General features: G+C 41.3%; 1 protein-coding gene across 4 annotated transcripts in view; it reads left to right on the top strand.

The window, feature by feature from the left end:
- Nucleotides 1-21,147, top strand: part of ARMH3 (armadillo like helical domain containing 3) — a 183,267-nt gene that overhangs the window by 40,311 nt on the left and 121,809 nt on the right. For all 4 annotated transcript variants that reach the window (XR_004278470.1, XM_032311841.1, XM_032311842.1 and 1 more), the window contains exons 16-20: nucleotides 2,696-2,754; nucleotides 4,740-4,805; nucleotides 5,659-5,728; nucleotides 6,785-6,845; nucleotides 18,221-18,309. Coding sequence is in view for 3 of the 4 variants with exons in the window: in XM_032311841.1 (XP_032167732.1) it covers nucleotides 2,696-2,754; nucleotides 4,740-4,805; nucleotides 5,659-5,728; nucleotides 6,785-6,845; nucleotides 18,221-18,309 (345 nt within the window). In the remaining variant the exon portion in view is untranslated. The remainder of the gene's footprint in view (nucleotides 1-2,695; nucleotides 2,755-4,739; nucleotides 4,806-5,658; nucleotides 5,729-6,784; nucleotides 6,846-18,220; nucleotides 18,310-21,147) is intronic.

Below are 21,147 nucleotides of genomic sequence, written 5' to 3'. Positions count from 1 at the left end.
CTTAAAATAGAAGTGTCAGTACCCATCCAGAGATGCAGTGTGGAAGCAGAAGAGGACTAGCTGTTGGAAAAGTTTGAGTTTATTGTCTCTAGTTTCCTGCTGTTCATCTGTTTATGATCTTTCTGTGATTTTTTAATTGATGGTAGGGAAGGGGAATATTTGGGCTAGGTGTGAGAAGGGATTGGGAGGAAGCCCAGCAGATTCTATCCAGTATATAATTCAGTCCATTGGGAGCTATAGAGATGGTGCACGTCTGAGACTTGGCAAGTGAGATCTGACAGATGAGAATGGCAAGACTTTTGTGTATCTCTGTTTCTTGAGGCCATTGCTTCTCCTTTATTGCCTTTCTTTCTCTAGAAATGTCACAGCAACCACAGAAGAGAGAGACTGCGTAGATGTGACCCTACAAATGAATTTGTAGCTTTGCTTGATATAACACAGTGAATTGAGGCCCTTAGAACTTACTTTTAGCTTTAATGATCATATAAAGCTGTTTGTCCTGGTCACTTTGTCATATGTAAAGTGGAAGGCAAAATTGAGGGCAGATTAATTATGGTATGAGTGGTCTCAGCCTGTCTTTCTAAACTCAGGCTCAGTCAGGTCTTTGCCAGCAGGCAGCCTAAATATGGCAACGGGCAAGGTACTATGAAGAATTAATTTCAAAAATGGCTCCTGTGAGATTGAGGTGGGGGGGGAATGTCTCCTGGGTGACTACGTTGGCTCAGCTATCTTGCTGTTAAGCCCCTGACCTTCTGTATGCCCTAACAGGATTTCATTATGATTTTAGGAGCAATAGAAGCAACTTTTTTTTGGCTCTGCTCTGTCCCCACACCCTAGATTTTAGCTCTTTCTTTTTAATTATATATTTATTGTTTGATACCTATGAAAAGATACTTCTAATATATAGGAATATTAAATTATAAAGTTTTTAGTAAGTATAATAAATAGCACGAGTTATAAAGTATAATAATAAAATGAACATGTGAGCGGTAGACTCAACTGAACAAATATTAATGATGTTGAAGCTACCTGTGTGTTCCTTCCCAGTACTTCTTGTCTTCTCTAGTCTGCAGAATTTTATCATTCCCTTGATTCAGCTCTGCCCTCAAAGCCTTTTTTTTCCTGAGGTTCTTCTGACTTGGGTGTTGTCACCTTGGAGGAGTATCTGCTCAACCTTTAAAACAGACAGGCAAAAATATTAAAAAATATATGTATACCTATATATAAATTTTAAAGTTGATTTACCAAAATCTTAACAGGACGCATGGATGGGATGATTAAACTTAGTTTTTATCGTCCTTTTTTTGTGCTTCTTTGAATGTAAAAAAGTTTGTAATGAAATATGCCTTATTTTTGTATTCAGAAACACTTTTTTTTTTTTTTTAAGTGGAGAAATTGCGGGGGGCTTTTTTTTTTTTTTTTTTTTTTTTTTTTTTTTTACAGGAGTTGCTTATCAGCTTTTGGGGAAGGGGAGAATAGTGCCAGAGAAACTCTTTGGCTAGAGGTAGATAGAAGAGTCTCATGAATCTAGTTTTGCACAGGCAGGGGCATTTCTTTGCTGGGTGCCTAGAGTGCTGATATAAACTCTAGGGAATGTCAAGGAAGTATTATCATCATTACTGTGTGTACACTGTGTGTCTGTGAGGGGAGGTGAATGTATTTCTGGCCTACAACCCCCCATTATGCCTTCTAATTGTCAGGTTTTAGTTGATTTTATCTTTGAGGAAGTAGCAGGTTAATGTCAGGGTGAGTTCTATTAGCTCCTTTCTGTAGCACTGTAATCTGTTAATAGATCTTCTCTCAGAATGGACTTCAAGCCAGGTCCTGTCAAAGCTAATTGAAGCATCATAACCATTTGTCCATTTTAGATATGCTGGTATGACCCTCTTCTCGCCTCCATTTCACCCCTTACCCACAAAGATCCTGGGAAGTAAATAAGCTTTGATGTGGTAATTGGCAGTGATGGAATAGCTCTTTCTTGGTCATTTGTGTGGGCTTAAAGCCCTGCCACTGAGGTTGCCTTCTTTTTTATTAACTAGAATGTGAGTTCTGGGAGACCAGGGACCTTTCTTCAGTTCAGTGCTCTATCTGTATTGCCTAGCATAGTGCCTGCCACATAGTAGGTATTAAGTAAATATTTGTAGAGTGAATAACTTTGCCAAGAAGGAAAGAAATATGATGAAACGTTTACAGCTTTCCCAGTCATACGTAGTGTGCACAGCACAAGTAAAATGCAGGGGCTGGACCCTGGTTTTCAGTTAGTTTGTTTCTGATTCCACTGCCAGTTTGCTAAGAACAGTTAGAAAACCTTTCTAGGTTTTGTGGGATGTGGCTATAGATGGTGGTGCTTGAAGTTGGTAGATGAGAAGGTGCGGGGAAGGGAAGAGACCTGACTATTCAGAAGCAAAGGATTGATACAGAAGCAAAAGGCGTGGCCCTGATTTGGGCCATGACAGTAGGAACCATAATAATTAGATTCTCAGGAAGGTGATTAGCTATCCATTTTTCTAAAAAAATCTTCTGGGGGATTCTTTTGCCTAGTAGAATAGCAAGAATTCCTCTTGATTTTTCATTCAGGAATTTTGTGTGGAGGGGGAAAGTAGAAATGATCTTTGTGGTGACACACATCTTTATTCTCCATAGAAACTTGGTTTGGATATATGGAGAGAAGGGTTTGTTTATTTTTTCTTTACAGATGAGCACCGGCTTCACAGTGGCAAACTCTGTCTGATTATACTTACGTGTATTGCAGAGGTAGGTGTCAGGTGTCACTCTCGTCCTCTGATATTAGCTAATCTCTTACAAAGTGCTATCTTTTTTCTTCCCATCTCCTGTTCCTGACCTTAAGGACCCTAAAGGTCAGGAGAGAAAATCTTTCCTCTTTGTATCATTTGTCTCCTCCCACTAGAATGTAAGCTCTGATAGCAAGGTCCTTCACCAGTGTATTCTTAGTGTCTAGCACATAGTAGAGCCTCAGTTAGGATTTAGGGTTGAATTAGTAATGAACTGTGTTATGATAATTGCTATAATTTTGAACTGGAAGACATGAGCTCTTAAGGGTTTTAAATATGAGATTTAGGGGCATCTGGGTGGCTCAGTGGGTTAAGGCCTCTGCTTTCAGCTCAGGTCATGATCTCAGGGTCCTGGGATCGAGCCCTGCATCGGGCTCTCTGCTCGGCAGCGAGCCCGCTTCCTCCTCTCTCTCTGCCTGCCACTCTGCCTACTTTTGATCTCTGTCTGTCAAATAAATAAATAAAATCTTAAAAAAAAGATAGATAAATATGAGATTTAAGCCTCTGTAGAAGAAATAACCCTGCCCCTTTGAAGCTGCTCATGTTGGGTGTTTTGCATTTAGCAAAATGAAAAAAGGAGCTCAAGGTTCCCCGGGGGGGGGGGTGGTAGACAGAAAAATGAAAGAGGGAGATTGGAAACTGAGTAAAGTTGGGCTGATTGCAGTTTGGTGAAGAAGAAGAGCCCGACAGTAAACATAAAAGTTGCTTTATAAGGAGGCTCTTTTGGTTGGATTCATTAGGCCTAAACTCACCCTGAGTCTTGGTGGCAGCACAAGTGTAAAAAGAAAACCTCAAGGACCAAATGGCATCACTTAGGCAGATCCCTGGTTGTGGGCAGAACTTGAGTCAATTTAGAGCTAAATTTTTGCTTTAGCTACCCCCTTTATTATCCCTTATTTTGATCTTTTCTCTCTCAAGAAAAATAGTAAAGGTGGTCCACATGGAGTAAATATCTTGTTCATTCTTTCCCTTTTTGTGTTCTCTGTGAAAAGATGACCTACTTTTCACAGGTTATGGGTAGATGGTTACAGAAGAGCTGCTTATTAGCAGTGGACCTGGTGTAATTGCTTTTCAAAAATCTTTCTAAGAAAATCTTTAAAGGAGTTGTTTTCCACAAATTGTAACAGTTCTAGTAATTGGAGTCTGTAGGCATGTCAGATCTTCAGAAAAGGTGTTGGGAAAGGGCCAAGGGATGCTCATTACCAATTGGTGGGTGAGAGGTTTTTGATTTCCCATCAGTCTTCAGCAAAGCCAGAGATAGACGGGGTCTTGCGTACTGCCATGCTGCATGTGTAGCAGTTTTCTCCTGCTGTGCCAAGCCCATTCCCGGCAGAGTGCAGACCTTTCTTCTTAATCGTGGATCCTCATGTGGAGTCTGCACATGTATCCTGCAGCCCCGATGAAAACCTTCAAGCTGTCACAAACAGAACAGGCTCCTTGGGCAGATGGCAAGGAAGAGAGAATAGGAAAACAGATTCCTCTCAGCATTTGCCTGAGTCCTGTGCCTTAATTTTTTATTGTTTGTAATTTGCCGAGAGATTTTTGACCAGTTAGAGACACACTGGGAAATTACGCCCAATTAAAAGCTCATGGTTTAAGTAGGGTTTGACATTAAGACTCTTGGCTTAGCCCATTAGCTCTCTTAACAGGTCCTTGAAAGTAGTTCTTTTTCTTTTCTTTCCTTTTTAAAGATTTTACTTATTTATATGAGAGAGAGAGTGAGAGAGCAAGCACGACTGAGTAGGAGCCGGATGCAGGACTCCATCCTGGGACTTACGGATCATGACCTGAGCTGAGGGCAGATGCCTAACCAACTGGGCCACCCAGGCGCCCCTGAAAGTAGTTCTTGAAATCCAAGGATTTGTAGCAAGTGTGATAGATGATAAACTGAGTTTCCCAAGTATAGCTCTCATTCCTTACTTTTTCTCCATATTTCTGTTTTTTTAGGATCAGTATGCAAATGCGTTTTTGCATGACGACAATATGAATTTTCGAGTAAACTTACACAGAATGGTAGGTGTGACTTTTGTTTCTTGTTTTTTCTTAGAGGAAATTTTTGGTATGTTGGCAGGATTGGGGAGGATGAGATTGATCCTACTTAGAACAAATGTGGGTGGAATGTTGTACTAAAGGGCTTTTGCTTAACTGCTGTTCAGCAGGCCCAAGCCTGTTGTTGGGATTTTTTTTTTCGTGTCATGGAGCTCTTTCTTACTCAAGGGAGGATGGAAAGATCCACAACCATGTCCCCATGGCAATAATATTAGAATGTATCAGTAATGTAGATTTCAACAAGGAGATGGGCCTAAGACTTTTGATTTCAAAATGTAGTACAATCTTTGATTAGTTAAGACCAGATGCTGCTTCATTTGAGAAGTGGGGGAAATAGAATATGCAGGTATCAGCGAATTACTTTAAACTTGGAGGTATGTTCAGAAATACACTTGGAGGTTTATATTGAAACTTACTTTTGTTTTTTGCAATGGGCTACTGTTGCTGCCTCTACACAGTTACCTTCTGCTCTTTTTATTATTTTATCAAAGAAAAATGCCAGTATACCTCTTTTGTTGTTAGTAATGTCACTTGTACAGATAAAATCAAAATAAAAACAACAGCTTTCCCATTGTAGTATGCTCCAGTGCCCTTTGGGGCTGTTGTCTTGCTGTGAATTGTGTTTTTGTCACAGGCCTGCATTGATAACTGAGAAGCATTTACAAGTCCTCCCTGCCCCACCCCACCCCCATGACTAGAAAAAGAAAGAAAAGGTAGCATCTCTGTAGTAGTGATTTTATTTGCATGAAAAACATGATGATGAGCCATTGGATGTCAGTTCAGGTGTCTACTAATTTCATTTCTTTTTTGTGTGAAGCCTATGAGACACAGGAAGAAGGCAGCGGACAAGAACCTTCCCTGCCGTCCCTTAGTATGTGCAGTACTGGGTGAGTCTCGTCCGAATTGGCACTTTTCTGAGCCAGTGACGGATTTTCATGATTAAGAGGAGGGGTAGGTCCTGGTTGCTGTGCTTCTCCCTCAGAGAGGGAGTAAAGTAAATTCTCTTCTCTGGTCTAAGAAACCATGTTTATTGTTACCAACTCCAACAAATAGAATGCTCAGTTAAAGGGTTCTGTTGTTTAAAGAAAAAGATCTTTCCACGGAGACAAATGGCTCAGTCTAAGCCTGATACATGATTTAAATTTGTAAAATATCTTATTCCTGATCAAAATTTTAAATTCTTCGCTTCCCTTTTGGTCCAGATTGATGTGTCAGCTGGCCAGGAGGCTTGAAGCTCACAGATCAGACATACAAAACTTCTTCTTGAGTAAATTAAGCTGAGATGAGCCTGACAGAGCTGACAGTAGGGGATTCTATCTTATGTGATTTTGTCTGCCCACAGTTTTGCGTTTTCCTTAGGGGAATGATCTGAACTCTTACTCCCATTTCACTTGGATATTCAGCCCTGGTTCCTAGAGCTACTTGATTTTAGAAACAGTAATTAAGACTATATAATAAGCCTCTATTGACCCAAAGTCCCACAGACCATTCAATCAATATCTGTCAGGCTGAGCGTGATTGTGAGATGAGATAGGCTGACGTAACTTCAGAGCTTAACACGGAGTGTTACATGGATGTGATCCATAATTTCTTTTCCATTTGCCTCATCACTTGGTTCTCAGAATATGATTTCCCTTTGGAATTTTGCATTAGTGCCATGGTATAAATTATCTGTGCAATGAAATCTCTTGTGCACCTGCATTTATTGGTAGGTCAAGGTATCCTTCTGGAAGTAGGAGAGTGAGCTAATTTTCTTGTTACTTGCAAGTGGCAGGTGGTGAAAAGTGTTGCAACAAGTACCTTAGATACAGTGCACGTGAATAAAGATGTGGTTAGTGGTTGTCATTCAGCATGAATGCAAGGTATACTGAGGTTTTTTCCAACTGGAAGGCATGAAATGCATTTCATTCTGATTGATTTAATTGTTCTCCTTTCCCCCTCAGACCTGATGGTAGAGTTTATTGTAACACACATGATGAAGGAGTTTCCTATGGATCTGTATGTGTAAGTACCATGGTTCACTTAATGTGTGCAAATCTTTTTTTTTTTTTTAAAGATTTTATTTATTTATTTGACAGAGAGAGATCACAAGTAGGCAGAGAGGCAGGCAGAGAGAGAGGAGGAAGCAGGCTCCCTGCTGAGCAGAGAGCCCGATGTGGGACTCGATCCCAGGACCCTGAGATCATGACCTGAGCCAAAGGCAGCGGCTTAACCCACTGAGCCACCCAGGCGCCCTGTGCAAATCTATTTTACAGAATTGAGTGATAGGAATTTATAGTCACAAAATTCTGTGTACACTTCAGGAAAAACTCATTTGTGTATGGAGAAGTGTCAGGCAGTATTTTATGGCCCAGATTTATACATCTTTACAGAAGGGAGGAGAATGTACAAACCACAGTTTGGATTCTGCACGCATCTTCATTATCACTTTAGGCACACTACATGAAGAACATGGCTGATGCACTGAAGCAGTGATCGTGGGTGGCTATTGTAATCCAAAGGTATGGAATACCAGCAAACCACTTAGTCATCCCTGGGCTTTGGCGTTAAAGTAGTCACCAGTAGTTAGAAGGTAGGGAAAGACCAGAGAAATAGAGCTTTTGGTCTCTTGTTATCCTACATAGTCCAGCAGCCTAGTCAGAACTATTTTAGCTTGGCAAATTATATGTATAGTGACCTGGCTGGAAGATTCCTGCCTCCCGAGGAGATCAGATTGTTTATCGACAGAGATCATAAGTAGGCAGAGAGGCAGGCAGAGAGAGAGGAGGAAGCAGGCTCCCCCCCCCACTGCTGAGCAGAGAGCCTGATGCGGGACTCGATCCCAAGACCCTGGGATCATGACCCAAGCTGAAGGCAGAAGCTTTAACCCACCGAACCACCCAGGTGCCCCAAAAATCATCATATTTTAATAAAGTCTAAGTCCCCAGGCTTTCTCTCTCCTTTACTGTTTCTGCATTTGTCTTACATCTAATGCCCAAGAACAGCTGTGCCACAATGGTGTGATCCCAAATATATATATTTTTTTTCCTTAAAAAGCATTTGAATTGAGTCTGACAACAGAATTGCAACCTCCATTTTTTTTTTACCAAGAGAGCAGTTTGGTGAATAGCAGTGTCTGTGCCTCATTCTAGAGACAGACCTGGGATCTAGAGAGGTATAAACAACTTTTACTCTGAATAGAGTAGCCTTCCAACTTTGATCTTGGTTTCCTAGGTATAAATAATGATACAAATTTTACTTTTAGGTAAGTAGGTTGCAGTTTGGATTTTTTTCTTATCTTTTTCTTTTTTTGAGATTTTATTAGAGGGAGAACAAGCATGAGTGGTGGGGCAGAGCAGAGGGAGAGGGAGAAGGCGGCTCCCCTCTGAGCAGGGAGTCTGATGTGAGGCTTGATCCCAGGACCGCAAGATCATGACCTAAGCTAAAGGCAGACATTTAACGGACTGAGCCACCCACGTGCTCCACAGTTTTCATTTTTCTGTTTGTATTTTCTTTTGGTGTTTAGAAGTAAGCCTGATTCTTCATTTTAATTCAAACACCATGAAAGCTGCTTTTTTTTTTTTTTTTTAAATGAAACTGATTAGATAAGTTTTCAGTTTGTTTAATGTGTCTCTGAACCTCAGCACTTAGGGATCAGATTTGTTTTACTACAGACTTTATTTGTAGCTTGGGTATCTTTTTTTTTTTTTTTTTTAAAGATTTTATTTATTTATTTGACAGAGAGAGATCACAAGTAGGCAGAGAGGCAGGCAGAGAGAAAGAGAGGAGGAAGCAGGCTCCCTGCCGAGCAGAGAGCCTGATGCGGGACTCGATCCCAGGACCCTGAGATCATGACCTGAGCCGAAGGCAGCAGCTTAACCCACTGAGCCACCCAGGCGCCCTGTAGCTTGGTTATCTTATGTTCTTGTTTTAGAATATGCTGTTTACCTTTAGTGTAGTATTACAGTCTTGGTTTTCTCATTTTCTGAGTAAGGAAACTTAGACTCTGTTGGCTGAGTGCTTGGCCCAGGTTTATTCTGTTAGTAAGCACCATTGCCTAGACCTGAACTCAGCTTTTCTTACTATAAATCCTAAGTGGTTGCCATCCCATCTTCAGTGTATTGATTATGTATTGCTGTGTACAAATGACCTCAGACTGAGTGGTTGTAAAACAGGTATTTATTATCTCGCAATATCTGTGGTTGAGGAATCCAGAAGCAGCGTAGCTGGGTAGTTTTGGCATAGGGTTTTTTACAAGGCTGCAGTCAGTGTTAGCTGGTGGGGGTGTGGGGGGTGGGTGGTGAGGGGCTGGGGGCTCGGTTGAGTGTCTAACTCTTGTTTTCTGCTCAGGTAATGATCTCATGGGTTGTGAGATCAAGCCCCATGTTGGGCTCTGTGCTTACTTCAGAGTCTGTTTGGGACTTTTTCCCCCTTCCTCTCCCTTTCCCTCCTCCTCGTGTATGTGCTCTCTCTCTCTCTCTCTCAAATACATAAATAAATCTTTTTTAAAAAAAAGTGTTAGCTGAGCCTGTGGGCATCTGAGGCTCTACTGGGCTGGAGAATTTGCTTCCAAGCTTACTTATATAGTTGTTGGCAAACCTCAGTTCCTTGCCATGTGGACCTTTTCAGAGGGCTGCTCACCACAGCTGGCCTCCTCCAACGCAAGTAATCCAAGAGAGAAAGAAGAGAGTGAGAGTCCAGGATGGAAGCTGTAGGGTCTTTTATAACCTAATCTCAAATGACATATCATTTCTGCTGGTCATGTAGGCCAACCCTGATACAGTTGTTGGTCTATGTTGGTCTATCCTTATGTAAGGATGTAAATGCCAGAAGGTGGGGACCACTGGGGGCCATCTTGCAGGGTAGCTACCACAGTGGCACACCAAGTTAAGTTGCATTACCACAATTCAGACTCCCTAGATCGGAGAGACTCAGGTCTCTCTCACCCCAGAGGCTGTACCCTTAACTGTTGCTGTGATAAGTGACAAAAAGATTTGCACAGGGTGACTAATGCTAAGTGGGGCATCAGAGAAGATAACAGAGAAGGTTGCATTTGACCTGAGTCATGAAGAAGCAGTGGGAGTTTTCTATGTGGAAGAGAGGGGGAGGGACACACAAGCAGGGGACTGGCATGTTCAAAAGCTTGGAGGTTTGCAAGTGTGGCATGTTTGGAAGGTAGAAAGGAATTCAGGATGATCAGAGTGGAGGGTGCATGGAGGAAGCGTAGGTGAGTAGAAAAATGGTTGCCTGAGATTAAGTGGCTGATGGGGACAGTTGAAGGTGGGATGACATGATAAGATTGTGTGTTCAGCACATAGAGTTACAGGTATGTGCCTGTCTACCCAGACCCTCACATCACAGCCAGTGAACCTGGTCTACATAAATATTTTAACTCCCTCCTCCCCCAGTTTCTACCTCTTTTGGTATTATGTTGCTTTCTCAGTTGCTTTTTCCACCTACTCCCTAATTGAATGTCCTGAGGTTAGGGAAGATGGAGAAGATAATGAGGCATCAAACTGACAGAGGCTGGGCGGAAGACTCAACCGTCAGGCTGAATATACTTTCTTCATTACTACCCATGGGCATATATTCAGATCTCCCTACCCCCTCCTCCAACCCTCTTCCCAGTTTTTGGCATTTGGACATCAAGTCCTTTTTAGGTGAACTTCTCTGCTCCCAGCTGGGCATCAGGCCAGGTTGCTACTCTCACTTCTCATTATGTACTGCTTTTCAGCAGCATACCACAGAATGAGAAAGTGAAAGCAAAATGAATTTCTACCATTTCAGATAAGTTCATAATCCTCCTGCTGAAATATGAAGAAATAAGGAGTGTGGAAAGACTTAATATTCAAAACTAGAATCTGGGTCAGAAATGAAAAATTTCACATCTGTGTATGAATGCTGTAGGTAAAGTAATAATGGGAAAAGATGCGTATACCAAAAAGAGAGAGAGAGAAAAAAGAAAAGTCTTGCTAGGAGCAGTAAGAGGTGGGGAAACTTTAACCAATTAATTTCATTCTTCACTGTATTCCTTGGTTCTTGCTGCCACCCCCATTGCTGCCACAGGATTTAGGAGTGAGGAGAAATTGTCTCAGGGAGAGTAAACTTTCCTTTAAGTTACTCTTAACACAGAAAACTTGGACTCTTCCTCAGTAAGAGATTCTCTCACGTGGGAGTAGGCACTGGAAGAAAGTAGAAACTTTAGTGGGCCACACAAGAAGACTTCGGGTTAGGGGCGCCTGGGTGGCTCAGTTAGTTAAGTGTCTGCCTTTGGCTCAGGTCATGATCCCAGGGTCCTGGGATCGAGCCCCACATTGGGCCCCTGCAGGAAGTCTGCCTCTGCCTCTTCCCACCGCCCCTGACTTGTGTTCTCTCTCAAATAAAAATAAAAATCTTCAAAGAAGACTTCGGGTTAAAGCAGAACTGTCTCATGTTGAAATAGGAAACCACTACGTGCTTAAAAAACACCCCAAAGAATCAATAAATTTAGAGTAATTCAGCCGGTCTATATTTTAACGTTGTAGCAGTTGTTAAAATTTTCATTTTGCTTGGTAAATAGTGTAAGTTATTGAGACTACCAGGCCGGTTATGTCACCGGTTGGGTGACTGCAGGGGTGGGAACAGAGCTTAGGAACAGTGTCAGAGTGAATATGGGTGGTCTTTGAACCAGAGATTCGTAGCAGCAGGGGTGGGAGCATAGGTAGTGTCTCCTTGCTGCTCCACAGGGGCTCAGTGTTGGGATGGTATCATCAGTAGAGGCAGGGTGCAGGCGGTCCAGACCCAGGCTGTGTGAGAAATGCAGGTATGTGGAATGTATTGTGCATGGGTGGTCATGTTTGGGCAGCATCCCGCCATCTTTGCTGGCTGCAGCAAGCCTGTCAGCACCAGGTACCTAATGACTACCAGCTTAATGGGGAAATTGATAGAAGAGTTTGTATATTCCTAAATTAAATCATGGCTTGAACCAGGGCATCTTGTAGCTAGTGACAGTTGAATCAAACAGGAGATCACACCATAATGTCTAAAAATCAGCAATAGATTTGGAAACTATTGGGGTGATTTATACTATATTTTATGTCACTTGATAAGCAGTTTTGATATAACTTAGTTCATTAAGAGAGTAAAAGAGAATTATTTAAAAATATTTTTAAACCTTCTAAAGGATTTTATTTATTTATTTGACAGAGAGAGATCACAAGTAGGCAGAGAGAGAGAGGTGGAAGCATGCTCCCTGCTGAGCAGAGAGCCTAACTCAGGGCTTGATCCCAGGACCCTGAAATCATGACCCGAGCTGAAGACAGAGGTTTCCCTCTGAGCCACCCAAGCACCCTTGTGGTGGTGTTATTTTGTTTGGGCTTCTTTTTTTTGCCCTCCTCTTTCCCTCTTTTCTAGGAAGCCTAAGAAGAAATTAGCTGCCTCTACTTTCACTTGATTCCTGAGCTGTCAGATTGATTCTCTATAAGTTGCTACCTACGGTATCTGCTGAAGTTAGTAGGATCTTAGGTTACTCTTTGTCCCAGAATAAAACCGTAGAACCTGAGCATAGAATCCCAGCTCCAGAAGTATTCTTTATTTGAAGTTGCCCTTTAGCTGAATTACATTTGGGCTAATAGGTAGACGAGCCACTTTGTGCTATGCTCTTTTGCCTTACTTCTTTTGTCTCTTCTGTTTTCTCAGCCTCATTCTTTCATATCAAAATAGTTTCAAGAGTGCTTGGGTAGCTCAGTCATTGGGCCTCTGCCTTCGGCTTGGGTTGTGATCATGGGGTCCTGGGATTGAGCCCTGTGTTGGGCTCCGGCTTAGTGGGAAGCCTGCTTCTCTCTCTCCCACTCCTACTTGTATTCCCTCTCTCACTGTTTGTTTCTCTGTCAAATAAATAAACAAAATCTTAAACAACAATAACAATAACAACAACAAACCAGTTTCAAGAGGAAAAGCCTCTTTCATTTGCCTAAAACTGGCAGGTTATCTGGGTCTACTTTCTAGGAGTTTGACAACTTAGTTCTAAAAGACTTAAGGGCCAGATGTTTATTTTACTTAATTTTTTTGGAAAAATTTTAAAAGTTATTTATTTAAGCAATTTCCACACACAACATGGGGCTTGAACTTATAACCCTGGATCACGAAATACATGGTTTTCCAGCTGAGCCAGCCACGCACCCTAAGTGTTAGACATTTAGTTGGTAAACAGCCAATATTTGTTGAATGAATGAATGAAAACAGAAGTCTGACAATTTCTTCTGAATCTTGGTTTGTGTGATGAGTCTGGATTTTCAGAGGGATAGAGTCTAAGCCTTGGGCTTCTTTTTGTTCTTTCCTACTCCCCAGCCTACTTTCTGTCTCTATATATTTGTCTATTCTTGACACTTTGTGTAAGGGAGATCATATGCCATGTGACTTTTTGTGACAAGGTTTTCAAGTTTCATCTGTGTTGTGGCATGTATTAGTACTTCATTCCTTTCTGTGGCTGATTACTATTCCGTTGTGTGGATGGGTGATGTCATTTTATTTACCCATTCATCAGTTGATAGACATTTGGGTTGTTTTTATCTTTGGCTGTTATGAATAATGCTGTTATCAACATTCATGTACAAGTCTTTGTATGGATATATGGTTTTTGTGTATATATGGAATTGGGGGGTGGTTATGTGGTAACTCTGTGTCTAACATTTTGAGGAACTGCTACACTGCTTTTTCCATTTTACATTTCCACCAGTGGTGTACACAGGCTCCAGTTTTTCTACGTACTCATCACAGCCAAGGATTTTTTTTTTTTTAATTTTTTTTTTTTTTTAAGATTTTATTTATTTGTCAGAGAGAGAGAGGGAGAGCGAGCGAGCACAGGCAGACAGAATGGCAGGCAGAGGCAGAGGGAGAAGCAGGCTCCCTGCTGAGCAAGGAGCCCGATGTGGGACTCGATCCCAGGACGCTGGGACCATGACCTGAGCCGAAGGCAGCTGCTTAACCAGCTGAGCCACCCAGGCGTCCCACAGCCAAGGATTTTACGTCTACCTGGACTTTCCCCCGACTTTGGCAAAAGTAGAAGGGGCGGGCATTAACTTGATTTGAGAAATGATGTTGTTGAGTACTTAGATTCTTGGTTTACAGATATCCAAGTTTTCTCCATATTATTCTTTCATGATCTGCCCATTGTGTTTCTGGACTCTCTTTGCCAGGGATTTATCAACAGTATTGCAATGGGATGAGCAGTTTAATGAGTTCTGATAAATGTATACATCCTTGTAACAACTATCCCAGTCAAGGTATAGAACATTTCTCTTCTCTAAAAAGTCCCTTTGTCCCCTTTTTAGAGGATGTTAAAAAAGTTTTTTTTAAAGATTTATTTCAGGGAAAGAGAGTGTATGTACAAGGGGGAGGTGCAGGGAAAGGGAGAGAGAATCTCAAACAGACTCCACGTTGAGTCCCAGGGCTGACATAGGGTCTGATCTCACCACCCCAAGATCATGACCCAAGCTGAAACCAAGAGTCAGAGACTCAAACGACTGTGCCACCCTGATGCCCTGAGGATGTTAAAATTTTTATTTTTTTTATTTTTATTTTTTATAAAGATTTTATTTATTTATTTGACAGAGATCACAAGTAGACAGAGACACAGGCAGAAAGAGAGGAGGAAGCAGGCTCCCTGCTGAGCAGAGAGCCCAATGCAGGGCTCGATCCCAGGACCCTGAAACCATGACCGGAGCCGAAGGCAGGGGCTTTAACCCACTGAGCCACCCAGGCGCCCCCGATGTTAAAATTTAAAGATGAATTTGTTTTAAATGGTGGATTTCTTAGATATGAAAATTGAGTTGTAGAAGATTTGGCGAAAACAGAAAAAGAGAAAGAATAGAATTTGCCTATAATCCTACCGTCCAAATTAATGTCAAAATTAAATCTTTTTTTGGTGCTTGAATATGGTTGAGACCATTATCATACAGTTTGCATGCTGTTTTTTCAATTTCCATTGTAACATAAATATCTTCTGTTGTGAAAAATTCCTTTAAAAAAAAAAGATTTTATTTATTTATTTGACAGAGAAAGTGAGAGCACAAGCAGGCAGAGCAGCAGAGGGAGAGAGAGAAGCAGGCTCCACACTGAGCAGGGAGCCTGATGTGGGGGCTCGATCCCAGGACCCCCGATGCGGGGCTCGATTCCAGGACCCTGGGATCATGACCTGAGCCGAAGGCAGTTGTCTAACCAACTGAGCCACCCTGGTGCCCTGTATTATGAAAAATTCTTAATGGATATTCTTTTTAAATGCTCCATGGGGCCCTGCCTAGGTGGCTCATTTAGTCATGCATCCAGCTTTTGTTTTGGCTCAGGACATGGCTCAGCATCCTGTTAGGCTCCCTGCTCAGCATGGAGTCTGCTTCCCTCTCTCTCCTCCGCGCTGCCCGCCCCCCCCGGCTCACCCCTACAGTGCACTCCCTGCTTCTCTCACCCTAAAATAAATAAGCCTTAAAAAATAAAAAGAGCTTAATGGGGTTTTACATTATATATCCATGTTTTAGTCTGCTTGGACTGTGATAACAACCACAGATTGGATGGCTTGACAATGGAAATTTATCTTCTCATAGTTCTAGAGGCTAGAAGTCCAAAATCAAGGTGCCAGCACCTTTGGTTTCCCCAGAGGCCTCTCCAGGGTATACAGATGACCACCTTTTCGAGGTATCCTCATATGGCCTTTTGTCTCTGTGTGGGAGCAAGCACTCTTGGGATCTCTTCCTTTTCTTAAGAAGAAGCCAGCCCTATGAGATTCAGGCTCTACCCTTTTGACCTTATTTAACTTTAATGACTTTTAAAAAAATTTTTTTTTATTTAATCTCTGCGCCCCATGTGGGACTTGAACTCACGACCCCAAGATCAAGAGTTGCACACTCCTCTGACTATGCCAGCCAGGCGCCCCTTTAAGGACTTTCTTAAAGGCCTTATAGCTAAATACAGTCACATTAGTTACGTTAGGATTAGGGTTTCAACATACGAATTTTGAAGGGACATAATTTAGTACATAACATACAGTAGTCTCCCCTTCTCAGTCGTTTCATTTTCTGTGGTTTGGAAGCAGATGATCCTCCTCCTGTATACCATGGGTCAGTAGCAGCCTAACGCTAGATCACAATGCCTACATCATTCAGCTTACTTCATCTCACCACATAGACATTTTATCATCTCATATTATCATAAGAAGGGTGAGTACAGTACAATAAGATGCTTTGAGAGAGAAACCACATTCATGTACCTTTTACTATAGTATATTGTTATAATTTCTCTGTTGTATTATTGGTTATTGTTAATCTCTTACTGTGTCTAATTTATAAATTAAACTTTATCACGGGTATGTATGTATAGGAGAAAAACAGAACATAGAGGGTTTGATACTGTTGACAGTTTGAGGCATCCACTGGGTGTACTGGAATGTATCCCCCACAGATAAAGGAGAACAGCTGTATGTGTGATGATTTACTTACTGTTCTCTCAGCATTGGATGTTATTTCCACAGTTGTTTTCAGTTTTCTTTTATTACAAATGACGTTATGATGAACATCTTTTTGCTTAAAGCATTTAGTTTTTGTATTCTGGGTAAAGCTGAATTCTCCGGAGTGGTGTTTGTGAGTCAAAGGGTATAAACGTTATTAAGGCTATTGATAGAGATTGCCAGATGGCCTCCTAAAGGGGCCATGTACCAATTATACTTTCCTTGACAAGGTGTAAGTGGCTGTTTCATTGTACCTTTGTCAACATTAATATCTGTATTAATTTGATACATAAAAACAGTCTTTTAATATGCCTATTTAAAGTGAAGTTGAATACTGTAGAAAGGTGTTAACTTTCCATATTTACTCCCTTTGGTGGGGTGGGGGATTTGTTGGCTATTTCTTTTGCTCATCTTCCTTATTAGAGATGTTATTTTTTCTTATCGATTTGTATAAACATATACATTAAGCATAGTAATGCTTTTGTGTTCTTTCCTACAAATGTAATTTCCCATATGATTTGGTTTTAGTGTAATCATTCTTAAAAAAAACACACAAGATACTCATTTTTAGGAAGTAAATTTCAGCTGTATTCTACTTTGTACTATCCTCCATGGCTTTTTACGCTTTCAAAACCCCTCTCCCAATCATAGATGAAAAAATATTTTTTGTTAGGTTTATAATGTTTGAAAAGTCTTTCATCTCAGCCTATTAAATGCTGATTTAGAAATACTCTCCCAAACAAATATGTTAATGTGATGTGAGTAATGTTGAATATTCCAGTGATCTAGAATTGTACCACCTAGTAGAAGTTTTTGTGATGATAGAAAAGTTCTGTGTTGTGCTGTCTGATATGGTAGCCACTAACCACATGTGGTTGTTGTGAAGTGCAACTGAAGAGTGCTGAAGAGTGAATTTTTAATTTAATTCCTTTTTTTCAAAGATTTTATTTATTTATTTGAGAGAAAGAGAGCATAAGAGAAAGATAACACAGAGGCCAGGGGGAGGAATAGAGGGAGAAGCAGCCTCCCCACTGAGCAGGGAGCCTGATGTGGAATTTGATCCCTGAGAAGGGGAGACTACTGGGATCATGACCAGAGCCAAAAGGCTTAACGCTAAACTGGCTGAGCCACCCAAGCATCCTAATTTAACTTTAATGTAAATAAAATTTAAGTTAATTATGAATTAAATAAAGAATTTTTTAAAAGATTTCATTTATTTATTTGACACAGAGAGATTGAGGGGGAGAGAGAGAGACAGTGAGACAGAGAGCAAGCACAGGCAGGGGAATGGTAGGCAGGGGAGAAGCAGGCTCCCCACTGAGCAGGGAGCCCGCTGCAGGGCTTGATCCCAGGACTCTGGGATCATGGCCTGAGCCGAAGGCAGATGCTTAACTGACCGAGCCACTCAGGCGCCCCTAAACCAAAATTTAATTTAAAAATTAATTTAAATTAAAAATAAATTTCAGTAGCTCTGAAGAAGAGTACCTGTGTGGTTCAGTAGGCTAAGCGTATGAATCTTGATTTTAACTCAGGTCATGGTCTTTAATTTTGTATTTTTATAGCCTATGTGCGCAACATTGAATGGAGTAGTCTTAACTCAGGTCCACTAATGTATGCTTTTCTCAAAGGAAAGATACTCAAGGAAATGGTATCTGTAATACCTGATCGGCTGCTGACCTATATGCAATTATAGCCCCCTTTTCCTAGTGATAAAGGAAATGAGCACAAGCATTGTCTGTGTGTGTGTGTGTGTTGGGGGGGGACAGTTTATGCACAGCAAGGTAGAGTTTCTTTCTTTTACTTGTGTACAAATTCATCTCCAGCATCTTTAGTGGCCTTAGCAAAGCTGCCTTCGTAAAGAAAAGGGTATCTGTGGTGAGTTTCAGCATACTTTTAGGCTTATCCCGGTTTTTTTCTGTTACAGACGCTGCATTCAGGTAGTGCATAAACTGCTTTGCTACCAGAAGAAGTGTAGAGTACGCCTGCATTACACCTGGCGGGAGCTATGGTCAGGTAACTTTCTCTTTTGAATTAATTTTCTTTTCCTATATTTCTTATGAGCCCCTAGGCCTATGCACAGATGAAATTTTTAAAAACTTTTTAGTTTGTTTGGATGCTTCTATTTTCCTTTATACTTTTTGTCATTTCAGCCTTGTTCTTATCCAGATGTAGGCATGTCGAGTATTGTAGTCCATACTTCCTCCTAAATTTCTACTCCCTGTATTTTTTTGTCAGCTGGTAGAAACAATTGAATATATCCTGAGCTCTAATGATTCTTGCTTTGAATAAGAGGTAGGAGGAGTCAGTACAAACTTGGATTCTCCCTCAGTTCCATGTGGTAGCAGCATATGGACTATAGGGAGGCTTCTGTGTGTTTCCTCAAGATGAGTAATCTCAGGAGGAATGTCATAGGGAGAGGGGGTGGGGAGGGGGTGGAGAGATGGGGGGGAAATCCTGTTCTTTGTGTTACATCTGGCATTATTACTGTTTACAGACAGTGTCAATTGTACCACTCCCCCTGTGCCAGAGACAAAAACAGCAAATTACAGTGTTTACTTTTGTCTTTGTATCCATTTGGTCGCCCAGTAAAGTCACAGCTACCCCTGCGGGCTGGAAGTGGCTCTTCTCTAAGGGTACAATTAATGCTGGCTTGCCACCCCTTTCTTTTGTGTAACTAAATTGGAGGTTTCAGGAAAGCCGAGGAGACATGCTCCCTGAGGCCTTTGCTTGCTGATAGGTCCTGTGGCTTTTGTGATCTGATGGTACAGTCAAGTCTTCTTCAGATGATTACAGTGATGAATGGTTGCTCCACCCATGGAAGAGCTTGTGTGTATTCTCAGTAGAGGAGGGTGTGTTAGTGTCAGAAGCTTTGTAAGAAACAGGCCAGTAACCCCACCCCCTTCCATGGAATTCATCTCACTTGTTGTGACACATAGTTTCCTCCCAACCCAATTTGGCTTTCTAAATTTAGTCCTCTATAATGGGAAATAGAGATCTTTAATTAATGGATTAGCAAGTTCTTTGCAGTTACTGCCTATGGTGGCGAAGAGTGAACAGGAGAATAACACTAAGTGGCAATAGTCGCATTTTGGTATTTTAGGAGAAAAGAGTGGGTTTGTGTGAGAGTTTGAGATTGAGATGATCAGATCTAAAGATCTAAAGAGATCAGAAGAGCTTGAAATGACTAAAGTTAGAGTTTCCTAGGTAGGAACAATTCTTATTAATATATAGGACTATTGTGGTTGTCTGTGAATAGTTATATGATGGCTAGGATCTAAAACTTTAGGATTAAAGAGAAAACACAAAAATAATACAAATCTGTGGATGTTGGTATAGTTGTAGGACTTAAAACAAGGACAAATGGTTTATGTCTATACTGGGATGAAGTTACCCATTGTAGTACTAACGAGTTGGTGCTAATAGTTGTTTCTGCCTGCTTTTGATTCTCTTTGGGTTTGATTTTTCTCTTGTATTCTGGTTTTGTTTTTTTTTTTTCCTGTTCTATCCTAGCCATCCTGTCTCTGGTTCCTGGGATCTCTCTGGCATTTCTCCCATCCTCATCATGTGTGGTCCTCTTCCTCATTGTTCTGTTACATTGCCTTTTACTATTTACCCTCATCTTTCTTGCTGGGGCCCAGGGCTTTCCATTACTTTCCTTCCTCCACTTTGTATCCTGTCCTTTGTGGTATTGTCTTATATCCTACTGCCATATACGTTATAAACCCCAAAATACATTGCCATAATTTTTTAAAAAAAGATTTTATTTATTTATTGGACAGACCAAGATCGCAAGTAGGCAGAGAGGCAGGCAGAGAGAGAGGGGGAAGCAGGCTCCCTGCAGAGCAGAGAGCCCGATGTGGGCTCTATCCCAGGACCTGAGCCGAAGGCAGAGGCTTTAACCCACTGAGCCACCCAGGTGACCCTATTGCCATCATTTTTGTTTAAAGTGTCAGTTATCTTTTTGTTTTTTTTCTTAAGATTTTATATTTGAGAGAGAGAGTGAGAGCGTACAAGCAGTGGGAATGGTAGGTAGAGGTAGAGGCGGGCTCCCCACTGAGCAAGGAACCTGATGTGGGACTCTATACCAGAACCCTGGGATCATAACCTGAGCTGAAGGCAGACACTTAACAGACTGACCCACCCAGGCATCCCAAGAGTCAGTTATCCTTTAAAGAGATTAAAAATGTCCTCTGTATTTATATTTTCTTGATCTTAGCATTTCCCTATTCTGGCTAGGAAATCGTGAGGCAGGAGACCATTTTTATCCTGTTCAGTCACTTGACTTTATGTCTTGGAGTACTTTCTGTCATGTGCAGCTCTGTTTGTAATTTTGTGCTATTTCACGACTGATTGGCATCCTAAGCCTTGATAGGCTGAGAGGAGATGTACATGATGATTATTAGTGATGCTGGGATGACTTCTTGTTCCTGAGGCATAGACATTTGTACTGGAGTTCTCTGCCAAGTGAGGTTAGGTCCTTTTCTTATGTAGACTGGGTGAGCCTCCTGGAACCCTGGCTCCCTGTGTTCATACACAGTGAGATGCAGAGCAGCAGGTGTTAAGGAACGTTGCAAAATACTCTACTACATCTGATGCATCAGAGCCCATAATAATGTATAATATTGCAATCAGTGAATATAAATGTGGTTATGATGGATCCTCCCACTCCTTGGCTGGCAGTACCCCTCATATGTTGGTAAGCCCATGTTTTTACTCTTTCTTTGCCTTCTAGACTTAAGGATTTGCTGGAGGTGTGTGAACCTCACCATGGTAAATATGCTTATGTGTATAGATCCCCATACTGTGCTGAGAACTTTAATTGAATTTTATTTATAAATAAAACTGGTAAGG

Source organism: Mustela erminea, chromosome 14 (assembly GCF_009829155.1).
Source record: "Mustela erminea isolate mMusErm1 chromosome 14, mMusErm1.Pri, whole genome shotgun sequence".
In the NCBI taxonomy this organism is placed as follows: Eukaryota; Metazoa; Chordata; class Mammalia; order Carnivora; family Mustelidae; genus Mustela; species Mustela erminea.
Note: the sequence above shows the minus strand (reverse complement) of the source record. Positions and strands in the feature narration are given on the sequence as shown.